The sequence below is a fragment of the Ornithodoros turicata genome, chromosome 6, assembly GCF_037126465.1.
Source record: "Ornithodoros turicata isolate Travis chromosome 6, ASM3712646v1, whole genome shotgun sequence".
Taxonomy (NCBI): domain Eukaryota; kingdom Metazoa; phylum Arthropoda; class Arachnida; order Ixodida; family Argasidae; genus Ornithodoros; species Ornithodoros turicata.
Window position 1 is genome coordinate 50,814,220 of NC_088206.1, and position 26,217 is coordinate 50,840,436.

The 26,217-nt window shown below is 44.3% G+C and overlaps 1 protein-coding gene across 2 annotated transcripts in view; it reads right to left on the bottom strand.

Annotated features, from left to right (window-relative positions):
• Positions 1–26,217, bottom strand: part of LOC135396675 (hypoxia-inducible factor 1-alpha-like) — a 153,428-nt gene that overhangs the window by 68,401 nt on the left and 58,810 nt on the right. For both annotated transcript variants that reach the window (XM_064627775.1, XM_064627774.1), the window contains exons 2-5: positions 11,852–12,045; positions 9,565–9,704; positions 6,257–6,436; positions 3,947–4,185 (exon numbers count right to left, since the gene is read on the bottom strand). In XM_064627775.1, coding sequence (XP_064483845.1) covers positions 3,947–4,185; positions 6,257–6,436; positions 9,565–9,704; positions 11,852–12,045 — 753 coding nt within the window. The remainder of the gene's footprint in view (positions 1–3,946; positions 4,186–6,256; positions 6,437–9,564; positions 9,705–11,851; positions 12,046–26,217) is intronic.

The window sequence follows — 26,217 nt, forward strand, 5'->3', positions numbered from 1 at the left end:
CAAAAAGAATACATGGGGGTCTATAGCCACTTAGCTGGGACCGTAAGTGTTCCTCATTATACCCAACTTCTATACCAAGGTTCTACTGTAACGGTACCAAACTAGGGTTTTATGTTGCAAGACAAATGAGATCATCAGCAAAACCACAGTGCTGGGGTTGTAGATTAATTTAGCCCACCAGATGGCTGTTTAATATGTGTTAAAATCTCAGCATGGCACCCCGTATTTAATGTCCCAGGCCCACGCAGAGCTCTAGCTCAGAGTCACAGTGCAAAATATTTCAGTTAACAATATTTGCTGCTAATTATTTATAATTGAATTCTATAGCCAGTACTTTTGCAGTTGTGGTGTGATTGTCAGTAGCTTCCAGTTCTTGTTCTGCCAAGCACCCAAACCACAGATTCCCCACAGTTAGTGGAGTATGGCTATCAATACTCAAAACAGTCTGAAGCAGTTGTCAATGTTGCCACAAATTCTTATTATTATTATTAAAACAGTCTTCAGTCCCCTTTAACTCAGTTGTACACCCTCGTGACATCTGCCAAGGTGAGGTAGCTAATGCTTGCTTCACCGTAAAACCTAAACAGGATGTGAACATGCAGTTTGTTTTTCTCATTTATCTCAGAAGCTATGACGTCATCCTTGATAAAATTTTGCATACAGCATCTAAACGTAACTTACAGTCGAATACCGCGTTTGCTCACATATAGAACGCACATTTTTTACTTTAAAGGAAGGGGTGAACCAGGAGGTGCGTTCAATATGAGGAAAAAAAATGGGACTTGACAATCATAGCGCACAAAACTTGCGTTTTATTGCCAGAGGTGTCGTCGTCCTCTGAGTCGCAAGGTGCATTCTCTCTCTGTCGTCGCTAGTGTCTTTGCGACCTCCATTGGCACGTCACTCTGGCCGCCCCTTCACTCTTTCCGTCCACATGCCGTTCTCCTCCTGGCAGCCAGCATGGCGAGAGGACAGAGGGAGAACCGGACTGATCGGACGGAGAACTGCTTTGCTGTACGAGTCACCCATGATACAAAAGACAGAGTGCAAGAAAAAAAAAAAAAAGTGACCTCAAATGGGTGCTCAAGTTCGGGGGTGTTCTATACGTGAGCGTGTCTAATATGTGAGCAAATACGGTCAAACTTCTTTACAACGAAAAAAAAAATTGTTGGAAAGGTAAATTCGTTAAAGAAGATGTGCAACGTATCGCTGCAGTACAAAATCGTAGTGTTTATGTAGTACTGCAGTAGTGTACTGTAGAAGCAGTATACTGTTGAAAAACCGCTTGGTTCCTACTTGAAGCGCAAAATTTCATAGCGTGCAACTTCTTGTTCGTGTTTGAGTAAGAAAAGTAGTGTGCCCTAAAAGATCAGTTACATTTTCGTGCTTGATGCGACACCTACTCGATGGACAGACTTCCACTGCCACACAGTGAAGAATGCTCACTGGTGCTAGTTACTCACGCAGTGCAAGTGTTGGCTTAGTTTGAACGTATAGTAACGTTGGAAGAGACGACTGCTGTTTTGAAGATTTCTCCTCGTAACAGTGAATGAAATGAAAAAGATGGGAATTTCTAACAGACGTCATAGAAGTTGTTTACTGTGAAGGTGGCTGCATGGCATGAAGATGTCTGCATTGAAATACTGCATTTCCCCAGAATAACCGCCGCACATCCGTGTGGAGGCTGTCCACAAATACAAAACCATGATAACAGTTATAAAAATATTACGGTTTCTCAAAAAGGGAGCATCGGATAACATAGTAAGTCTGTAGTGAAACAAATTTGTTGTAGCATTTTTTTTGTTTGTTAAAAAAGGTGCTCGTTCTAAAGGAGTTTGACTGTATGATACAACTCTAATGTCACACGCATTATTCACACCATTCACATTATGTAATTGCAATGTATGTGTCTCAGAATGTATTCTCCCAAAATACTTTTTCTCAATGTGACGCAAAAGTAACAATGTCACAGTGTGCACAATCTGCCATCTATCTGGCAACATTGCTCCTGCAAGGTCGATTTCAGTCTCCTCACCACAGCTGCTGGCAGACTTCTTAATGTGGCGCGTAGACCTAAGACTGAGAGGGTGCATGCACTGTTGGTATAGGAGACAGATGCAGGAGCTCACAGGGACATCACCTGTTCTTGGAGAATTTGAAACTATAAAGTTCTGCGTGTTCCTTAGAAAATTCATGAAAGCGCATAATGTTTGCACACAGCATTTATATCCATAACAGGTCTCAAGGACCTTGTCTGTGCTGTTGTTTTTTGTTCCCTAGTCTCGGGTTTTTAAGTTATGGATAAAGCTTCCAACTTTCCGCGATTCCACGAAATTTCGTGGAAATGACGATCTTCCGCAGAATCGCCTTTTTTCCGCGGAAATTCCGCGGAATGCTGTAATTCACTGTGCAATTAATAATATATGCTCCCTTAGTCAATAATGCCTATTAGATCTAAAAAAGCCTCGTGCTAAAAAAAAAAACCAGCTTCGAGCGATGCCTGCAAACAGCGGCAACAGCAGACACGCGACCAGCGCGAGTCATATAGCACGGTTCTCCTCTCCCCGCGTGTTGTAAAGAAATGAGAAAAGGTCAGCGCGCACGTGCATTCGGGGAACGGAGGAGAACGATGGAGAAGCCTTCCTATTCGTACGATGTCATGTCGCACTTTAGGAAGAAAACTGCGCGGGATCGCGCTCGGGAATACAGGAGGACGGGGGCATCCTTTTTTGCAAGGTGTGTGCTAAGTGTGTCGACCATCGACGTAAATCTACGATTGACGACCACGTAATGAGCAACAGGCACTGCATGAACGCCGACAAGTTCAAGCGAAGGCAGGAAGAAACGCAGCGAGGCAATAACGTTGCTGCTGGTTGTTCTGGACTTGTAGCAGCGTGATGTAAGATTGCAGACGCTGGACTCTGTGGTCACAGCCCGGGAAGCAAGAATGGCCATTGTTACGGAATTTCTGGAAGCACTCATTGCCGCTAATATTCCGCTGGAAAAGGTTGGACGCCCCAAAATAAGGAATTTCTTGGAGACGCGAGTTACCAACGGTGGGTCGATACCGGGGCCGAACGCACTTCGGCGTCGAATTCCAAAACTGTTCGAGAAACATGAAGCCTGGTTTAAAGGCGTGCCGCGTGGGTCGACAGTGTCGGTGGTGGTCGACGAAAATAACATGGTTAACAGAAAATTAAAGTGTGTTCATCTCTTTGAGGTGCTGACTGGCTTGATCTGACTGCATCTGCTTCCAGACATGCATTTGTGCCACACTTTCAGAATGGCGCGGAATTTGCGATTTTTACTCACGGACGCCCGCGGATTTGACACTGGGGCCCCATGGAAAAATTAATTTTCCACCACAGGAAGTTGGAGCCTTTAGTTATGGATCTATACCACCAGCTCGCTTGCTACCTCTCTATCCTCTCGTTAGCATTTATATTTTGTGTACTGTCTTTATGAGGTTGATCTACACAGAATACGAAATTGAAGAAATCATCTTTTTTTAGTCCATAGTGGCACTTTAACAAACAATGAATAGGGCCTCGTGTTTGAGGGATAAACCAGGCAAAATCCATTTTTACCCAGCAATTTGCATCACAGTCACTTAGAGTAAACCCCGAAAACCCTGAAAAACTACCCGGCACCTGAAAAACTAACTTGGCAACGTACAAACTCAGCCACCAATACAGGCACTGGAGAACGCTAGGCACTGTGCATTCGGTACAGCCGTTCTGCATCTTGTGGTCATCTAAAATGCGAGAGGCGCTCTTTCTTTGTTCTCCTCCCGATATTAGCCCATTTGTCACGTTTTACGACTTCTGAAATAGCACCCTTTTTTTACCCCCACCCCGATTTTCAGAAGATATTAAAACCCAAAAATACAAAGGCCTAACAATGGACAACGCAAGCAGTACAATGGTAATTGTCTTCCATTTCTTACCTTTCATCTACGTGCGTGAAGCGCATGCTTGGATTGTGTCTGCTCAGAAAAGTTCTGCTGTCAAGCGGCACCTCAATGTTTGCCGGATGAGGTATTGGTCGGGCTACGCAGACCAAGTAGCGGCAGCTACGCTTTTCCTGCTGTGGACGCTCAGCCTCCTCCACGTCATCTTCCTCAAGCAGATGGCTTGAAGATACAGTCACATTTCTGAGGATTGCATGTCCAATGCAATGCATGACCTAGTAAACGTGCATGAAAAATGTAAAAATGTAGTAGTAAACATGCACGGTAATGTATACAATGCAGAAAATGATACATCTATGTCCTGCTCACTTACAGCAACTTATTATAATACCTTGCAAAACTAGAAAATAACATCTGTTCTGCATTGTCACAATACGGCACAAACATATGTTGTGTTGTGGCGCCACTGTCATGGTATTTATTGTCATAGCCACCCCTTTGGTTGTATCAATGTGATCTATAGCAACAGACATGTGGTGGCTGCACCATGCGGACAGTGAGCAACCAGTCTGCCTCATATCCTTTCGTCCAATGAGACATTCTACTCTGGCTGTTATGTAGGGTATACCCCAACCGCTCTCCTGCCTATGCATCACATTCAGGTGATCAATTCTGGCCGAAGTCTTACTAGCTACTACTGTTTCTACGGAATCATATTCTGCCTGTTTGTTGCAAGAGCTGATAAAATAATCTGATGAGCACACCAGCACTCACCGCATCTGGAAGAACAACCTTGTAGGCTGATTAACCTTGCAGTACTGATGACTGCCACATGCCATTTACATATCCACATGCATGTGTTACTGACACTTTTTTTTATGAATAACCTACTTTCACTATGACTTGTCCTTGTCAATAAAACACCAAGTGCAAGCCTTTTGCAACAAGTGAAATGTTGGTAGGTACAATATCATGGTTCTAAGCTGGATCAAATCAGGTCTCTATGGCAAAGCAGCCACGATCATGCTCAACAGGCACTTTGGAAAATGTGTACCGTTCTAGATGATGACACTCTGGTATAGAAGGAATTGCAGGATATCCTTCGGTCCGCGTTTGGTCCTAGGCTAAAGTACCAAAATTAAACTACTTGCTTGCAGATTGCATTCTCTGTTTTTGCTATGCCATCACTATGTCACATGTTACGCATGTCGTTACATTTACATTAAATGTGGCCCTTACTGTCATTGCTCTTGTGGTTGTCGCTGTTGGGTGGTTCAGTGTCCAGTGCTGTGCCCCTGAGAGCTTTCTTATACACACTAGTGGCGTGTTTTAACTGCAGTACGTGACCTAGGGCTGGCACTGGAACCGCACACGTTGTCGCTGAGTGTCTTCGTGTGGTGCTCCTCTACAAGACACGCATCGGACCTACTGAGTGTCACATGTTCTGCGGCCAGTCTGTAGCTTTATGTAATATGTTCAACCCATTTGGTGCATGAAGATTTTTCGTACAGAAATTCCAAAATTTTTTGGAATTTGGGAAGGCCATGCCATCAAAATGATGAGTTCACACTTCCGTAAGAATGTGTCCTGCATTGAAGTGACACTACAGACTTTAAAAATATTTATTTTATTTTATATTAAATTATAAATCATAAATTAACGACGCAGAATGCAAAATATAAATGCGATCAGGGACTAGTATGTGCTTCCACGAATATTTAAAGAAAAAAAGAAAACTACATAGATTCGGATTCTCCGTATGTCGCAGGCAACATCAACGAGAGTTTGCATCTCTTTCCTAGCAACAGTGCGATCACCTCTGCTCTTCACTCGATGTTGGAAGTACGCCTTAGGTAAGTAATTAGGACGTCATGCTTCTCAAAACTATAAATTAATTTTAAGATGCTTCTCCTTCACACAGAAAAACAATATTTTGGGAGAATAAAGTAGGAGACATGTGCATCGCAACAGAATAAATTCGATAAAATTCTGAGGGCACAAGATTTAGTTCGTATTGGTACTTGAAAAGCTGACAGCAAGTATGCTTGAAGTATGAAGCCGAGGCAAAACAGCAGCAACCTGCATCGCACATTTATTACTCGCTTGCAGCGAGCCAATATATTATGCCAGTTTTCAATGGATTTTTTTAAGCAGGCACTCATTGGCCTTTATATGCCATTGTTGCAATAGGACTAAAACGGGAACAAATCAACTTCTCTATTGTGTACAGAGGTCTAGTTCCTTTTAAAAGAAGCAAAAGCCACAAATTATATGGAGCCTGCTGCACCTGACCACCCCAATGCCAAGACTGGCTGCTATATTATTATTATTTCTTTTTTGCCTCACCTTGTAAGTGGTCGCTGATTTTACGCTCACACCACGGCCTTTGCTGCCAAGGGCTGAGCGCATGCGCACAAAGAAGGAGCAGGGCCCAGGGCCTGGGGTCTCAGGCTCCAGGGCTCCCTTCACTTCATCATGGTCACATGGATGGCAAAATTCGTACAGGCTCTGCCCAATGAGGTCCACCTGAGGAGACAAATATTCCAGGTAAAAATACTGACCAAGCATTACAGTAGATCACTAATTACTAAAAAGTGCATGGTTGTTTTTCTTGCCATGAGAAGAACAAGCTCCTCGGCTATGTATTGAAGTAGCGCAGAAGTCATTTTTAACACGCTGTTCTCTTCCTATAAAACTGTTACGCAGGCCAGTAAGATGCACCATGCGAAGTAATTCACACCGCAGAGTCATAATTATCGCAGAAATTGAATTTAAAGTACGCCGCAAAAAGCGACCGAGCGCAACAGCTGTGGAGAGCAGTACCAGCCTGTGATCTGCCTGCAACCTCGTGCTGATGCTACAAGGACCACGCTCGCTGATTGGTCCAGAGAAATGTCTGCTTCTCCGCTGTTGTCTGTTACTCGACTGTTCGAGGTTCTTAAAAAGCATTGCTCCTGGCTCGGTCATGATTCAGCTGCTCCTTCTATCCCCAATTCTCCGGCAGAACTGGCAAAACTGGTTTACGGCGGCAAAGGGGCAAGGCACTGACCCCCACTGACTGGCGAACCAGAACGAGTTCTCCTTGTAACGTCATCGGTGACGTGGCATCATACCTCCTCATCCTCGTTATACCCGGAGTGGCAAATTAAGGGTGAATGCGCGGGGCCATGTTTATATGAGTTTTTTCTGAGAAACAATTTGCACACATCAAAAACCTTTTGCGCTATTCGGTAAAATGACACACACACTTTCATCAGATGTCTTAATCTGAAAATTTTTTGGATGGCCCTCTGTACTCCTTCAAACTCCAATAAAAACATTAACAGCTATGTTTCAGCATGAGTGTATATATAGTACACTGCAGCCACTAACATTATTCACTGTGTTCCACATTATTCCATGGGAAGCTTCATGCATATCACTATTACATTGCCCTTCTTAAAGGGGTTGTGACGCTTCGATATACGTGTTTCATTGCATCATGTATTATGCAGTGTACTTACACCCTTGTGGTTTTAGATTTTTTGTTTTTTGAAAATTGGAGGATCAGGCTTTATTTCAGGAGCCATAAAATCAGGCGATATTGCTTGGAAGAGCAGTTTTTTTTTATTAAAAAAAAAATACTTCTCAAGTTTCAGACGAGCATGAAATCCTGGGTGGCTCTGCTGAACCCACAACGCTTAGCGCTCAGCAGAGCCTGTACTGGTGGGTGAATTTGTGCTTTGGCACATTTGCTTCTAGGGGTTTTCACGTTTTACCTCAAGTGAGCATGATGCAAATCAGATTTACAAACAGTTTTTAGAGGCGGGGGGGGGGGGGTGGGGGAATATATTTATTATATATAAAAAAAAGGAGGGAAAGGTTAGCCACCGCTACGGCGGCTTGCTATTCCCGGGTTAGGCCTCAAAAGGCCAGGCTCTAAATGTATTGCATGACGCAGTATTGAGGAAAAAATAACCATTTTCCCTCGCGTCGTACTTGGTGAGATATAAACCGTTGAACACACGTACGCATCAAGCACTGACATCAGAAGAGCGAAAGCTCCTGCCATTCCTATGGACAGCCATGAGCACGAGCTCTCTCTCGCCCTGCTCCCTAGCAGAGATGCCTGCAGTGATGTCAGAGACGGATGAATTTCGGTATCTAAGGTTGGAATCCAATTTCCTACAAGCCTATTACCCTGTTTGTTGTAAGACTTTGAATGCAGGTTCGCATCGGTGCAAATAACTGTCTCTCACATGCGTTTGGCATAGCTTGGGAAAAAGTGTTACAACCCGTCAAACTGGGTGATAGATTGCAACGCGATAATGCACGGCCAGTGTTATCACGAAAGACTGAAATATGGAGGTCTTCGAAAAAGCCAGATAGTGGCAAGAATCGAGCCCGCACCTCCTATCATCGGTCAAGTTCATTAACCCATTGTGCACAGATTTTTTCGGCAAATGCCACATTTTGATCTTTCGTGTTCCTAGGCACCTTTAGGCTTTGTTGGCAGTTTGGTGTTCCAGCCTCTGAATAGTTACTTTCCAGATTTGTTCCATCTCCTCTATTCACCTCGTCACTGTTTTCAAACAGAAGGCACAACCGGAAGTTGTCTAGGGTTCCCAGTGTCAGCGTCTGCATGTGGCACCACACCCTGCCACTCATTTGAGTTAAACCCTTTCACTATTTGTAAACAGTGAAAGGGTCTAACTGAAATGAGTGACACAGAATGGCGCCATATGCAGCCGCTGTGAAAGGGTGGATAACCTGCATCTGCAAGCTCTTAGTAACAGCTTATGACAGTGACAAAAAGCCCACTCTCAATTCTCAACATTTCTTCTTCCTATTTTTGGCTTTTTTTTTGTGGTGTTCAAGGAGTAATATGCATGACAAGGCCATGCCAAAAGAAAACCTCAGCGTGAAAAATACTGTATAAGTAGTAATTTTCGCTAGGACCTATTTTTCGCGAAAATCACGACAAACCTTTTTTTCGTGAATTTAAAGTTCCGTGAAAAATTCGAACCAATGACAGAAAAATATGTGAACGAAACATGTAGGAAACTTGACCCAGGATGCTGAGGTAACTTATGTACACGCGGTTTCTTACGCTGTTACACTGCATTGCCTAGCAAAGTGTTCAGTTCGCCACTGCAACTGGAGACGGTAGTCCAGCCTTCACATACGAATCCCGTGCGGATGTAGGCATCCCGTGATTCCAGTTCCTTGTAAGCCTGGGTCATCCAGCAAGCGTGTATGAACTCTGCCACGCGGATAGGCCTTTGTAAAAGTTGCCGCATCACTATCGAGCGCCTGCTCGATGCAATGACAAGAATGACGGGGGACAGGGCAATTCGGCAATGACACAGCTACAAGCAGAGTAAGACCCCCTAATCGCAGCCCTTTCAGTCAGAAGTGCCCAAAAGGAAGACAAACTGAACGAGTTACCCAGATGTGACACCTTTTAGTATCAGCTTCTTCCAAGAAGTTCAAAGTGGAGGACCCCTAAGATGCAGGGTCGACGCACCGCGGTACCGCGAATTTAAGGTTCCGCGAATAATTCCCTGATCCTGGCTTCTCACAAATTCGCGAATTATTGAACCCGCGAATTTAACCACTTATACAGTACTTTGTCAAAATTCATAAAATTGGGCAGACAGTCCACTAAAACTTACCTGGTTCAGGCCAAGATATCTGCCAACATTCTCTGAGAGGAACAGAACTTCGCCTTCTGTGGACAGGACCAGAAGAAATCCGTCCAGGGCATCAAGCATGAAGCTGTCGTGTGCACTGGGCACCACATTCTCCGTTAGCTCTGCAATAAAAAGCCAAACTCAGTCCATTGCAGATAGATGCAACTCAAGTTCAGATAAGTGCTGGTAGAAAACACCATCACATATGGTGCTATCTCTATCAGGCTTGCCATCTGCTGTTCCACAATAGTATTTGCCATATGCGTTAAAACTTGGGAGAGAAGAAAATCCTCTTACAGCATATAGAAGGTACATACAGTATGATTTGCCTAAGCTTTTCCAAACTAAATGTTGTGCGCTGTACACCACAGAATATTTAGTATAGCTGCCTGTAGCATCAGTATATTGGACATGTACCGCAATTTTTGGCTAAACTAAATACAGGGTTAAATACCATAATTAAATACGGTGTGCCAGTTCAGTGAGATTTCAGTGCACGATACACTGTGGTGTTGCTCATGAACGTAGCTGCTTAGCAAAGCATTACAATGAATTATCACGAATTATTATCAGGAGCTAATTCATCTCTAAGTTATGCTTCCTTGTTTTCTGAGCACGGGCATATACTGGCTGAGCCTGTGCGTGTTATATGTCTTACTAATTTTCGTTTGGTGGTGGTTTTTATGTACAGTGCATGTTATTGGTCAGATATCACAATATTTCGGGTGTCAAGAAACTGAAAAAATTTCCAGGAACCATCGACGAAAATGCCCAACAACCGCCTTCAGTTATCCACTGTTGAGTGCAACCTAAAGTTCGTCAAGTGAAGGCAACAACCTTACAGAAGTTTCCCCTTCCCCACTGTGCCCAAGCACAGCACACTGACCAGTCCAGTACATTGCAGGTGCCACCGAATGTGGGTCCACTGGGTGACGAGAACAGATGAAAACTATTCATTTGCAGAGCTGCATTCTCTAATGCGAGAACTAAGTTTGATAGCTGTTGATGACACCCCAGTTCTGGGGTGTGTCAACATTGATCGACATGTGATTACAAACACCTCCACTGTGATTACAGATAAAAATGTTGTTAACTCGTAGCTTTAAATCTATAAATTTATCATATGTAATGACACTGTCGTTTTCACTGATGATAAGCATGAACCTGACGACAGTGAGGGCCCAGTGTTGTCACCCCTGAGAATGTGCAAAATCCACAGAGAACAACTTCGGCATCTTTTTGAGCAAAAGAGCAAGTTTTTTCAAGTTAATGTCAGCAGAAAGGGTCAACAGTACCTGAATTTTTACACAAGCGAAAATGGACTGTTTCATATGTGCTCCGAAAGAAACACAGGCTCTGTTAACAAAAGATGGCTAATCTCCTGTCAACTTTCATTTATCCGGATCCCCTGGTACTCTGACAATTTTGCTGGAAACAGTCAGCGAAAGCAGCAGAAACAAGCGAGGGTCAACTGCATGTATTATGAAAATCACCTGGGGTGATATCCCAGCACTAGCTGTGCTCAGGGGCATAACAATAGTTGTACTTAGGGGGCTTCCATGGTCACCAAGATGGACAATTAAAACAAACGCTCTTTCTTTTGACAACAAAACTTGAGCAAAGCAAAACTACATTCAAAGGTGCACCTTGCTAACGATGACAACACGTAAGTGAGGAGCTGGCTTTGCCTCATTTTATGAACCATCTCTTTAGAGATGGTGAATGTCTAGTGTTTGACCAGCACACTTCCATAAAAATGAGTTATTTTGAGTTTGAGAACATCTAAATTTTAATGAGACAAGACTTTCATGCAGAAGGCTGCACTGCAGGTCTATTAAAATTTAGATGCTCTCAACCATCCTTTCTGTTGCTCTTCTACGTACTACTATATTTTGTGTTTGGCAGAAAAGGGGAATGGACTTCCATTCCATGACAATGACACTGTTTTGCTGCACCCACAGTCGTGTTTTTCACGCTTTCATGGCAGCACAGCATTTGTCCTCTCCCCTGTCTGTCCTCGTTTGCAGTGCTAGTTTATCATGAGATAAACGGCAATCCAGAAGATGTGGGTTCGATCCCTACAGCTGGCTAACCTTTTCAGTGACTTTCATCTTTCATAGTTTATCATGATTGATTCCTACTAACTGTCCCGGTTCACCACCATTATATTTTTCATGCTTGACAGACTACCTTTGCCGTAAATAATTTGAGTGCAACCTACTGTTCATTCCTTGCTAAGAATGAAGTGCTTTCATTGACATTCACTCACCAGAAAGTGGCTCAAGCAACTCCTGCATCCGCAGGTAACTAAGAGCGAGACGCATGACGGATGCCTTGTCCAGCTGCGTAGCCACTGACTCAGGCAGGGGAAGCTGCTGGGACAGCTCCGTGAAGATCTCAGACTCCTTGCTCCGACGGCAACGTGCTGCATCGCGGGATTTCTCTTTCCGTTTCTCTGAATTCCTGCATGACACAAACGGTAGAATGTTGTAATCACATTGATAGCACCATTTCCCCTTCTTGTTATAGTTTTTTCAATGAGAGAACCTGAGAAAATGCATCAAAGGAATGGTTACACCATAGTAGAAGCAAGGAGGACAGTATAATCCAGCTATCTCATTCAGGATATGCTTATCAGTTGTGGGTAAAGTTATTTAAGGAAGGCGGCCAGGTTACCGTTACCACTAGCCTGTGAAAATAGTAACAGAATTTCAGTTACAATTACTTGTTTTTGGAATGCCACTAGTAATAACTAGAGTTACCAAGTCAAAGCAACCAAGTTACTTTACAGTGCCTCCAAAGAAACGAAACCGCCACACTTTCGTTCCTTTCGAAAGGAAGTACCCCAAAAGTACGTATTTTAAACCTTGTATTTAGCATCTGTACTGTTCAATCGCAATTACATCACATAATCGTAAAACTTGGGCTGTAGTTGTTCTTCACAGTGCCAACGAAGAAAGCAGGCCAACCTAGTATGAAAAATCCAGTGTGGCTAGTATCTAAAATTTCTCTCTATAACATTCTGAAAGATGAAGAACTTACATGTGGAAAGCGATGCTCGAAAGATACAGCACTTTCCGAGTAGCCTAATTGCAGTAACATTTTACAGCTACTTTCACAGAAAGCGGTAACTTGCTACAGCTACAACTTGCTTTCCCGGAACAGCAGCTTGTTACTGTAATTAGTCACAGGCAAAAGTAACTAGTTACAGTTACAAGTCACTTGTAGCTTCATTACCTTCGCAAGAGCATCAAAATTTCCAGGCACATGGAGTGGTCATAAATATCATCCTTTATGCTATAGTTTTTCTACGTACAAAGTTGAGTTACAACACAAAGTTAAGACAAAATGTTATGCTTCCTATATGCAAAGGCTATCAGTAAATAGATATGGTCCACCTCCCTTCATACTGGTATAAAATTGTTCAATTACTCGAGCATTGGTGGTTTTCTATCTAAGCAAACACAGAACATTGACTCATGTCCTCAGCCGACATCAAGAATTTCAACGCCTTGCTCTTGCTGAATGTTCTCTTAGATGTGTGGTAATAATAATTACGAAAAATGGAACGGCAAAAACCAAGAAGATGGTCCTCACAGCATCTCCTGAGGGACCTAACTTTTTGGCGCTCGTCCAAGACCAATCTCTAAACCTGCAGCTTCATATTATGCCCATTTATTCTGACAATTTTTTCTACTTCGCCCGTAGCTACAATCCTCCCTTTCAGTCCACGCATGAGTGCAGATTACCATCACTGCATAAAAAGTACACGTAATAATTATGCCTCCATTAGTCAGACTCGAGGGAGGCAGGGTGTTCTCTATTGCAACTTCAGCAGGGCATGCCCTCTAGAGACATCTGCAAGGTTATGGGAGACGTGCTGCACAGCACGAACTTGTTTTTGCTTAAACAAGCAAGTAAACTCGTCCAAATGTCAATCGAGCTACTAATAGTTATTTCTATAATGTCACTGCAGGCTGTTACACTTTTCAATTAATTTAAATGCTAGACGCTTTGCTTACTATCCTGCAATGTTTGTGTCACTTACATGCATTGAACTGTGTGTCAAACTGCTTGCCAGTTCTTTGCTTCGTATTTCCCTTGCCTTTTAAGTACATGGTAAAAATAAACTGATTTTGTTTGATACAGCCAGTAAATTACAATGACATAATTATATTTTGAAGGAGGAAAAAAATTTATTTGAGTATCCCGTTCATCTCTATTTCCTGGAAACAATGTTGCAATACTTAAAGCAGCATGGAATAATAAATATTTGAGAACCTGTTTTTATTGCATTATGAGATCTCTTTCCGTCATTTGACATCCTTTCAATAGAGTGTGGTTGGCAGCCTTCACATAAACCTGCTCAGAACATAGCTGCATTGCATCCACAGAATGAAAACATGTTACAAACCTGCTCTGAGTGAACTGACTGATCATATTGGTTAATTGAACCGATCAAATGATTTTTAGAAGCCCAGGTAGTCCCATCACATAATACTCAAACAGGCGAACACAGGTTACCTGCTTAGTAAATCCCGGCTGTAGTTTAAAAGGTGACAGAAAGTCATTTTTCACAATTTGTGGCAGCATGCCATGAAGACAATGATCGATTCTGTGTCTAAAGTGTTTAAATTTAAGTGGAGATTTGCCAGGGTGGTAGATATTCCTGAAACCGGTTTTCCTTGTAAAAGCACTTCTGCGGCATTCCTACCATGCCAAACAGAATGAGACTTTGGAGACGCTGCACGATTTGAAGCAAAATAAGTCTGAGGTACACAGGATTTTAGATGAGAATTTTCAAAATATTGACAAATTAAGGAAACCTCAGAACAAACAGCGATATTGTACATAACTAGGGTCTGACTTTTTCGGGCTAAATGCCTTTACCGGGTTCAGAAGAGAAAAATCTGGTGCTAACTCTTGGGGTGAAATCAGGTGCTAACATTTAAGCTCTAGGGTCATCATCTTGTCTATTTCGTTACTGGTATAATAGCATAAGTTATTTAAAATTAGTGCACTCCAAAAGGCAGGTAGGTGTGAGTGACTGGGCTTGCAATCATCTAGAAGCTACAGTAAAGCGCATGATCCAGCCACATGGCCACGTATCATTGATTGGCCAGACGTCAGTAAGCTCAAATGGCATCTGTATCATCATGGCAACGTAAAATGTTTAGAATTCGGCACCCTGATGTTATTCTTGCACACAATTTTTGTGGCCACGATTGGAGCAAACAAAATGTGAACCAAATCCGTGAAGGCTGGCTTCATTCTACTGCTTAAGCTGATGGAGCGCGCACTTGGTTTAGGAGCACTAGATTAGTCCTCAACAATGACTGTACTAAGCAAAAGCAAGAAGGAAAAGAAATGCACGTGTGCATAACGAGCAAGCCACATGAAACAACGAAACACAAGAAGAAGAAAAAGTGAACACACAGAGGGGACATCAGCACAATGTAAGCTATGTAAGTAAGTCCACGAACAAAGTTATAATCTTCTCAGAAAAAACCACGTCATCGCAGGCCATTCCCTGCCCTATGTCAAAAAGAAAGAATCACGCAACGCATTTGTACGATAGCTCTTTCATCCCATCTAATTCTGGATTTTCTGGACCATAACTTTTATATAAAGCGACCATAAAGCGCTGTTCACTGCGCCATGACAGAAATACCAGAAATGCTTGGGGGATCTCCCTCATTGCTACTTCATTCGTCTCGCATATCGCTCAAATGTTACCCGAACACACTGAGGGGCCGCCTTCCCGCATCACGAACATAACACACGTTCCCAATACGAAAGGGGTTTGCCATGGGGGTTTGCAGACGAAAGAACCGGAATCAAAAGTCAATCGCGTTGCGATCACTCACGACCCAGACGCATTCCGCCCATCAGGACGAAGAGCCAAAGAGCTACCAAAAGAAATGTTTCGACTGTCACTCACGTTCTGCCATTTGCGTCACCTGCATAAATTACTAGGCATAAATTTTGCCCCTGAAATGAAGCAACGTTTCATGGATCATGACGTCACCATGGCGTCGCTGAGGTGGCTGAGGCTTCCGGACTAGCGGCGGACCGGCGGACAGAAGCGCAACCAGACGCAGCAACTAGGGTTGCCACCAGGCCGGTTATTTGCTCGCTCTGCCGGTAGGAAGGTGATACCGGCAGCCTTTTGCCGGTATTTGTGGCTCAACACCATTCATAGGGGCTTTTACGGGGTTTTCCTTTCAACATTCCACTACAACTTGAATAAATCGGGAACACAGACCCAACTCCGTAGTCACCAGTCGTTTTCTTAGTTATTCATTATTATTATCATTGTTGTCTTGAGCCAGTATGCTCGTTCTTTCTCTCTCTGTATACTCTTCACCCCTCACTTACTTTCCCTTTCCCGTGAACATTTCCCCTTTCCCTTTATTCCACCTCCTCTCCCTCAGCCGGTATTTTTCACTACAAAAGGTGGCAACCCTACCAACAACGCGCCCACCGAAAACGATCGAAAGGGGTAGCCGATAACGAAACGCCTGTGAGCCTGATTTGAAAGCTTTTCTTTTCTTGTTCTTTTTCTTTTTTCATGGTGATTAAGCCCCAGGACAAAGAGACCACTAAGAACGTACAATCGTGGTACTCGTCTGTGTCCGTTTTTCGTCGTCTCCCTAGTCTTGGGGCTTATTTACCATGAACCAAACAAACAAAATCGCTTTCATCAATCGGGTTTCCCCCCCCCCCAAAAAAAAAAACTGGGACCCCCTAAAATCTTATGAGATTGCTCAATATTTCGCCCCCCCCCCCCCCCCTCGTCCGGAATCCATCACTGGATTGGCTTGGACATGCGGCTTTTCCCTTTGCAGCGGGCAGCAGCTTTCGCCACCTAGCCTGAAAAAAAAAAAAAAAAAAAAAAACATCGCACCCCAAGCGACAAACATGCTTGAGAGAGAGGGGAACGTTTATTCGAATATTCGAATCCCCGTTGTCACGTGTTTATGGCGTGCGAGCAAACAATGTTCGCTTCTTCCTTTTTTTTTTTTTTTTTTCGCTGCCTTTCCTTGGCGCTATTGCATCACGCTCAACCAGTGGAAGCCCTCCATAAATCACTGAGCGAATTATGGACGTCACAGACATTCACGCGATAACGAAACGGTTCAACAGCAAACTGTTCAACAGCGACCTTGGTTTTTTTTTCTTTCTTTTTTTTCCACGATAAATAAAACATAACCTCTACCGGCATTCACAACGCATACCGGGAACGACGGAAGCTTGGAATTGAGCAGTTTTTCTTTTTCCTTTCCTGGACGTGTGCAACTATGCTCATGTTTTCCTTTGTTTCATTTCATTTCTTTCTTTTTCTTTTTTTGTCACTCAGACGTCATCGTTAAATTGTGCATTGTTTCACATCTGGATGAGCGCGCTTCCGGCGAAACGGAGGCCTGAAATCGGCCTTCACATGCTCTATCACCCTATAGCTAAATGTGAGCTCATTTACGCATGCTGAATTGATCTAGCTGCTATAATGAACAAATCAGGAGGGTACAAGTGAGCTGGTGGAACAGTGAGAGCGGCAACATTTCCCTGAGTCTGAGGGAGGACAAAAAACACCGAAGGAACACGGAACGGAGTTGACGACACTGCTGGTTTGAGTCCCGTGCCGTCCACTCCGGTTCGTGTTCCTTCTGTGTTTTGTCCTTCCTCAGACTCAAGGAAATGGTGCCGCTCTCACGAGCTGCTATAAATTATTTTATTTACACGTTCAGCGCAATACCTGCTCATAACGCTGAAAGAAACATCTCCAGTTCCCTCAGTGAGCGAGGCAAATCGGCGTGTTCTACGATACAGGCATACAGTGGAGAATGAGCTGCTTTCGTAATGAGCAAGACGAGTGGACACGAATGCGAGTAAATTTCGACTCTGCTGCCTGCTCTTCGAACTTCTATGAACTCAATCGCCTCGATTACTCTTTTCTTTTTCTGTTCTTTTCTTCTTTTATCTTTTTCTCTCTTTTTTTCCGCAAAGGGCTGCAAATGTAGGACTTACGCTGTACTACCATCAACGTGGAAAACAGTGATTTATCCAGAGCCCCTGGCTGACATCTCCTTTGTGTGAATAAACATATACCCCCCCCCCCCCTATCACACTAACTAACACACTATATCACTCTAACACCCACTCAAGTGTTTGGCGACACACCCATGCCTTCCTTTCCTATGCACCCTCTAAAGGGGGAGGGGGGCTTTCATTTTTCAGCTTTAGACGCATGTCGGTGCATAAAGCTGTTACAATGTAACTGTAATAATCGTCCTCGTGTGTGAGCTCGTGTATAAGTGTACGAGATATATGTAGACAAATACCCTTGGCTCGAATCGTTTTGATTAGAACGTAGTAACCTGCCACGTCTGCCGAGCCCACAGTCTGGTGGTGATGATGAAAGGGCTCGCCGTTGTCGGCCTCACAGAGGTGGGCAACGTCACGACTGACGCTTGCCGCCTTCTAAGAGAACTGTGCCGACATATGGCTTAAAGAGTGTGAGGAAAACCCAGGAAAAACCCCAGACAGCACAGCCGGCACCGGGATTCGAACCCGGGTACTTCCCTGTCTCGACGTGACATGGCCAGCACCCTAACCACTAAGCCACGGGAGCTGGTGCGGAAGCATGTACCTTCTACATCCACAGTCAGAAAATGCTGCGAATGAGCGCGACCTGCATGTATCCGATGAAACCGCCAGATACAAGAATCTTTGGAAAATATCCTAGCCGAGAAACCGTGTCAACGCGGTGTAATACTACTTGGAATGTACGAGCCAACAAATGAGCGCCAGTCGGCCAAACCCGGGAGACACTCCTGCTACCACGATGTCGTCGTCTGCTAAGGACGTGACGCGCTTCCATGCTGCAGTATAGCCTCGCGTTTGCGTCAACTGACAGCCACATGCTCTGAGCCAAGTCGGTCGACGCCACGCCACAAACAACCCGATTAGAAGTAGCAATGTCCCCCCCTCTCATTCTCCGATGGGGTTCTCGGAAGGAGCGCAAGGAATTTTAGGATGCGTGCTGCTGATTTAGCGAGTGCTATGCTCGTTACACTTAGGTAAAAATGACATTTGTTGAAAAAAAAAAAAGAAGAATTGCATCATTCATTGCACATTAATTGGGGGTACGCTCGTCGCTCGAGAGGCAATGAGGTGGCACACTTAGCGAAGAATATGTCGCTAATTATTGTAACTGAAAAAAGAAAAAAAAACGTATTAACAAAAAAAAAAAAAAAAAAAGATTTCTGACCGCAGTTAATCCGGACACCTTCTATTGTACGAAGTACAAGAAATTGTGGTGGCCAGATTTCCATCGCTGGTCCAGCATTTGGAAATCTGCGCTCATCACGGGGACGGAAGGCCTGCAAATTACGCCCTATAGAAGGAATTTCGTCTTAGTGCCCAATCTTGCTCGGCCGCTGGTCTGGAAACAAAATGTGCCATAAATATGGGCAACATCGCAGACATAAACAAAAAGTCCGTTTTAAATTGACTTCCCTTCAGCGTGCTAATGAGCCGCCCTATGTTGTAGAATAATATATACGCGGAAAGCGTCATTTATCACATCAGGGCCTCCTCACTGGTGCCCCCATGGAGTACTATAATGTGCGAAGACGAAAGAGACCAAGTAAAACAGGACAAAATTAGCGACGGAAGTTTCCAGAGTGGAAATTTTCCTCGGAGCGCACGCTGACGTTGGAGTATAGTGAATATTTTTTCCCATGGCGGAAGTAGGAACCCAGCTATATTTCTCCGCAAACCGCGCTATTCTCCGGCGCTGGTCATACAAGGTAAGACCAACAGAGTCCCGCCCCCAACGGTCTCGATTATTGAACGAAGGAATCAACAGGGCCGTGACACCTCGATAGATGCGATTCATTACATCATGCACGCAATGTACTACATGCATTGTAAGTATTACGGGGAAAAAATAATAGTACTTCTTGTACGCGTCGCAATATAAGTCCTTGAACACACCTGCGCGCCAAGCTCTGACGTCAGTGATTCGAGAGCTACGGTTGGCTCAGGCCATTCCCATAGTACCTGTAAGCACGTGACCTCTCCCTCGATGCCTCCTGTCACTTCTTCGGCACGTGAACATATAAAGTAATGATGTCGTCTGTTTCAGTCAACTGCCGCAGACGATTCTGTGGCTAGCAGTGGCTGCCCATGCGTTTAAACGGCGGCTCGACTCCATAGCGACGGCCGCCCAAAGCACGCTCGTGATTGGAAGACTGTTAATGACTACGTCTGGTGGTTTAAAGCTTTGTGTATACAGGGTGTTTGCTGTAACGTGTCCAGAAATTATATTTAAAGCGAGCGATAAAAGAAAAGCAAGTGGTACTTTTCTGCTACTTGAGTAAGAAACAGGTACTGCTTCACTAGTAGCACCTGTTTCTTAAGCCCGAATCCCATAACAAGCGACACGCGGCAGATACATGCGAGAAGCGACAAAATCGACGTCACTGACGCCACATGAGCGTCAAAAAAGCTTTGTCGCGGCTGAATATTTCTGCATCTACTCCCAGTAGATATTTGTAGCATGATTTGTAGCATGTCGCTGAGTTCGTTGCCTGTTGTTTGACAAAACCAGCTAGATTTGGCGGCGTGAAACAAGAACTGAACGCGTGGGCAAGGGAAAGGGTGGAGAGGGCAACCAACAAAAGTAGCAGACGAAGAAGTGGGCGGGGCGTTGGGAACTTCAACCGCAGCGCCACTGCGTTACGGCGAATATTACATAGCACCTTTATTACAAGTTCTCCTCGTTTTGACGAATGAAATACTATTTTTGGTATATTTATGGCAATTTACAACTTAGCTAGAATAAAATAAGCATTGCTTCTCCAAACAAATCATTTCTCGGCGACGAAATGTCGCTGCTCAAATGGACCAGGAAGTCGCGCCGTGATCAGACGCGACAGCGACAAATTCTGCAGCGCGTCGCGTGTCGCTTGTTATGGGGTCCGCGCTTTAGTCAAGTAGCTGAAAAGTAACGCTCGTTTCTCTTTTATCGCTCGCTTTAAATAAAATTTCTGGACACGTTAGAGCAAACACCCTGTATATATATAGGTGTCGCTGCGCTGTCTCACTAGCAGTGTCGGAGTTGTCTAAAAGTTGGAAGACAGGTTCACATAGATACAGATAACTGCCTTTTACGTTCATTTTGAATTAACTAAGGCTTCAAAGCTTAACAGGCAACAACAAAATCCATCTCTGACTCTCCGGATAATTACTTAACCGTCGACGAAACGGGGTTTCGATATCTGTCTAGAGGCGATGACCTTCATGACATAAGGCGCAATGTAGATACATATAATCCCTTAGCGGTCCCATTTCGAAAGCAAACAAAAAAGAACTGTGGGTCAAACAACGACAGTAAACAACTGGTTCGCTACACTTGGATGAAACCTTGGAGAATGAGGGATCTGGACACGCCATATTTCAGAGTGACGTTTTCCATGATTCTGAGCGAGTGGGGTGCTCTCTAACAAGACCACCTAGATAAAGAAAGCCTGCTTACTCGTTGACGTGACGTAGCAACTAAGAGTCAGCCAATCAGGATCGTGTTATTCCAAAGATTCTGGTGGATGTCATATAAAGCGGCATTCGGTATGCACGCGAGTTTGTGTTGTGTTTATTTTATTTAAGTGTCCTTGCAAAAGGGACCCTAACCCCCGCCAAAGCGGAATGTACAGAAGGAGCATCCACTAATGTACCCAGTACTCAGTGCTGGGCAGTACTTGAAGTACCAAGTACTATTTCAAGTACATTCCTGAGTACTGTGCTCAACTTGAAGTACTTTTGTCCCAAGAATATAAAAATGCAATGACAAGAAATGGAAAATACCATGTAAGTTTTGTGTCTAGAAGCAGTATTTTTGATAGGGATGGGTCAACCGAATATGCGAATCCTCGAATCCAAGGCAGGGATTCAAGGTACGGGAACCCGAATGCCAGTGCCCAAGACGGCGAATGTCTCGAATCCACCAACCACATTTGTTCGCTTCTTTTTAAAATTGGCGCCCCAGGAGTCCACCGAAAGCCTGATTGGCGGGCGGGTGTTTTCTTTTGTTTGTTTACATTGCTTTGGACTGAAAGAGGTCAGGTAGGAACTTTAGATACATTACAAATTTAAAAGTAATATAGTTTTGATTTTGCTTCTTTCTTAGTTTTACAGAAAGAGTTCATACTCGAGAGTTTTTGTATTTCCTGTAGTCGATGAACAACATGTTAAATAAATTACATTTAGGAAGAAGTACACAGGTATGTTTCCTTTAATTTTTTATTTAATGTATTTGTGATTTATTTATTTAATTTGTATGTTATTTAATTTGTTTTGTAGTAGTAGTAGTTGTTGTAGTTGTAGTTGTTATAGTAGTTGTAGTAGTTGTTGTTGTTTTGTTGTTGTTGTTGTTGTTGGTGGTGGTGGTGCCGAGACAGGCTTGCTGTTGTTGGCCACTCATGCGAGCAGTGTAGCGATTGTAGTCAGGACGAGATGCGACGATGTGATATGATACATGTTGAAATTATGACGGTCGAAGATTTTGCCTCGTCAATGTGTACCAATTAGCTGGCTTAGATTACTGCCCTAACCCAGTTACAATGTACTTGACAATTACTTTAAAGTACAATTCCCGGTAACTTGCATCTTACTTTGTGATTTATAATGTGCCCGTGTATCGTGTGTAAACCGTGTACTGTACTTCCAAGTACCATTAACACCAGGCACAATGTACTTTACTTTAAGTACAATTTTGGGCACCTTGCCCATCACTGGCAGTTCTCTACCACGGGAACACAGTGAAGAATTTTCTTGCAAACCATCATCCATCTTCTTTGCTAACCTCGAAGCCGGGCTCCCCGCACGCATAGAATTCATTGAGCTCTGTAAACCAGTGAACATTAGTGTACCCTCCAATTCCACCACAAAAGAAAACAATATCTTAGTTCTAACGGCATCAGTGTGCAACGTGTTTACGTTTACAGCGAGGCCCGTAGCAGAAACATCCGCTCTGTGCTGCGGCTGTTATCTACAACGACAAACGGCTCTCTGTGCGCTGCTGTATACCAAGACGGCGCAGGAAAAGTCGACTTCTTCCGCATGTCTCCATAACCTTTTTCTTCAACACGCGAGCCGCCACCATCCAAGATCGCGATGTGGCTATAAGGTTATCGGCCGTAATGAGATACAATCGACGAAAAGAGCATTTGGAGGATATGGGTCACTGCCACCCGCGTGCCCAGATCAACCGAAAGCCCAGGACCTCCAAATATTTTTTCGGAGGAAACGAGCTTTTGGTTGATTTGGGACGTCGGTGGAAATGGGCATTTGGAGGATATGAGGCCTAACCTGCGTTAGGTAGATCACGTGACCCTATAGTACCTAACCGGTCCAGTAGGTTTGGGAACGCATGTTACGCTCTCATCGAGTAAACATGGAGGCCGTTTTGTACGCATTTTATAAGTCATTATTAGATGCCATGCATCAGCTGGAACTGTACTAAACTTCCTGATGTACTGAAGTTCCTTTTATACAAAACGAAACTATAATAATAATACAGCAATGTATATCGTGCGCGATAAGATCATGCGTATTGACCTATGGCATACGAGAGCAACGCATAACTTTTTACGATGATCTACCGACGTCAAATCTACAGGTAGTAACATTTCTTTAATTCTTCTCTCGTTCAACTGGCTTTGTTCAACCTTCAACCCGCACAGGAACTCCTAAAAAAAACTCTCGTGAAATGTTCGTTCATTCATTCATTCGTACTCATTTTAGTAATAGCAACACGAGCAGTTTACAGCGACACTAAAACAGTATACAGGCGTAGTAATAATAGCGTGCTAATATCAGCCACTGTTCGCCGATGAACTATAGCTCTCGACAGAAGGAGCATCAAGCCATACCTGACAGCAGTCAGAGCTAAAGTTCGCGCAAAAAGCAGGTCGCGTATATACGAGGAACACGTTTTCCGTTTTTACCTGATCACCGATCTTCGAAAGTGCGCCGAAGTCATTTCGCTGACTAAATCGGGCCACCATCGCACCCTACTTCCACGCCCTATATGTACAGTCAAATGCTGCTCACAGACAGACAAACTATCGCGTCAGTTTGGGCTTTCATTGGCTTAATTCAGCTGCAGTGACACAGCGGAACACTGAAGGTTCCCATAAGGGACGCCTCCCAAAAAATGTTCGTCACAACGGCGGATATTAAATCCGAGCTGAGTTCCACAAATTTCAGGCTTGAGAATATATCCTTAAGACCCGAATAAGATCATCTCGCATAGCAGCTCCGCAAAACGACAACACATCAAATGAAACCTTTTGCATTTCAATTAAATGCGCATTAAATTTACAACATAAAAATACCCCCTCCGAAAACAGAGTGCTCAGTCACACGCGTTGGCCAATGACCGCAACTATAAACAGAGTCACCCTTGGCGCTATGACGTCTACGGCGCTTCCTGAATACGAAAACCCTTTTTCTTTTTTTATCTCATTTGGCATACGTCCACGCGGTGGAAGTCCGCCACACGCGCGCTCCCCAGACTTTCTGCTACTTTATTCGTTCTCTCCCAACCAGACATACCAGGCGAAGGGACCGGAAGGGAGAATCCGGAGAGGAGGAACCCCTTCGGGGAAGCCCCGTTGGCTTACGTCACACGCGCGTCACGATCACGTGAGGAGAGCGCCAGACGAGTCAGACGGTTGGACGGGTCAGACAGCCGCTTCATTTGGCATGCACGCATAGATCACAGAGCGCGATAGCGGGAAGAAAAATAAACTATATAGGAGGGGTTTTGCATGCGGGCACGTAGTTAGTGACCTTGCGACGTTATTGTACCTCTTGGAGAACAGGAAGGGATCTTTCTCTTTTTGTGCCGTTAGAGGTCGCTGTACTTCGCTCGTTCCTTGGGTGACTGATGATTGGAGATGATTACTGTAAAAGTTGTTGATTTCGAGTGGAACAAATTTTCGCGTTTTGGTGGAGGCCATCGTTGACGCGGGAATTTAAATTCGCAAAAAACACAAACTCATGTTTCTCGGTGATGTTAGTGTATCTACGTCACGGGTATTTAAATTAGAGAATTTTTGGTGCTCGCGGAAAAAAAAAGTAATAATAATAACTTTACAGTATAACGGCGAATTCCACTGGTCGTCGTGCATCCCACTGATGATGGTGATGGCGAAAGGGCTCGCCGTTGTCGGCCTCACAGTGGTGTGCATTCCACTGGATGTAGCACGCCGTGCCATTGTTGGTTCGATATAGAAACGATCGGAACAATCAATGAAACGCTACGCACGTTGCATTGAAGCGACCAGTGTGATCTTTATGGGAGATGCCACTGTGTGGTCCTCGCGTTGTACGGGGTGGGTGCTCTAAAAGGTCAGTCACGTTTTCGCTCGGGATGCGATACCTACATGACGCACAGACTTCCGCTGCCTCAGAGTAACTTATGTCAGAGAAACCTACGAAGAAATCGTGGTTACCAAACACTGTGTAACAAAATAAATACGACCACGCAAACATTCGTCTACATGCATTTCCTATGCGCTATACCGACGTAAGCATTGCGGTCTACCGATGGTTATGTAAAGCATCCGCCTAGGAGCGCTAGCAGACATGAGTTTGTTTCGGTTCAGCCTCCGCCCCTAGGCGGAGGCGGCACATAACCACTGGCAGACCGCCGTTATCGTATTTATTTTGTTACGCGGTGCGGGTAACCACAATTCTTTCGTACGTTTCTCTGGCACAAATTATTCCCTGTGTGGTAGCGGAAGTCTGTCTATCAAGTAGTCTATCACATTTTCGCGCGTGACACTATTGTCACGCGCGAAAATGTGACTGACCTTTTAACGCACCCATCGATGTGAACCTCCATTGAAAGTTTCACAGCGAGGAGGGTAATGGAATCAGAGAAAATGGGCACCGTGGATACCGAAACTCATGCGGCCGTGACGTCACAGATCTCATCGCAGCCAGTGAGGCAGAGCACGAGAAGTCACGTGTTTACGGCTGCCAATGGGAATGGACGCAACTCTGAGGTCTGTGACGTCTCCGCTTTTCCCGGGAGCGCGTTCCAGGGCTTGTATCTCGCTAAGTACAACACGTAGAAGAATAATTCTTTTTTCCTCTGTATTCTGGCCTGCAATACAATGCGTCCATGATGTAATGAACCACATCTATGGAAGTGTCTCAATCCCTTTAAGAAGGAAAAGAGCCGCCCGTTGAGCACTGTGTGTACGCGAATTAAGACGGGATGTTGCTCGAGATTCTATCCCTTTATAACGCACTAAACGAACGAACAGAAAGAAGCGATTCAACTCCGCTTCGTTGCATGTCGACACAAAAGAGCAGGTCCAGCTTTGCTCTAAAGAACGATCTCGTTCCTAGCGGGATGGACGTCCTCGTCCTCGGCTTACGTCACGACACGCTCGTCAACACGACACGTGAGCAAACCGCATTCCGCAATATCTCGCACGTGGCTATCGAAGCCGACCGATAACAGTTCGTGAGCAGACGACGAGAAGAGCGGGTTGTCGCGAATGCGGTAGATCCACTCAGCAAAAAACACGTCTGTCTCACTATAGACACGGCTGGTTT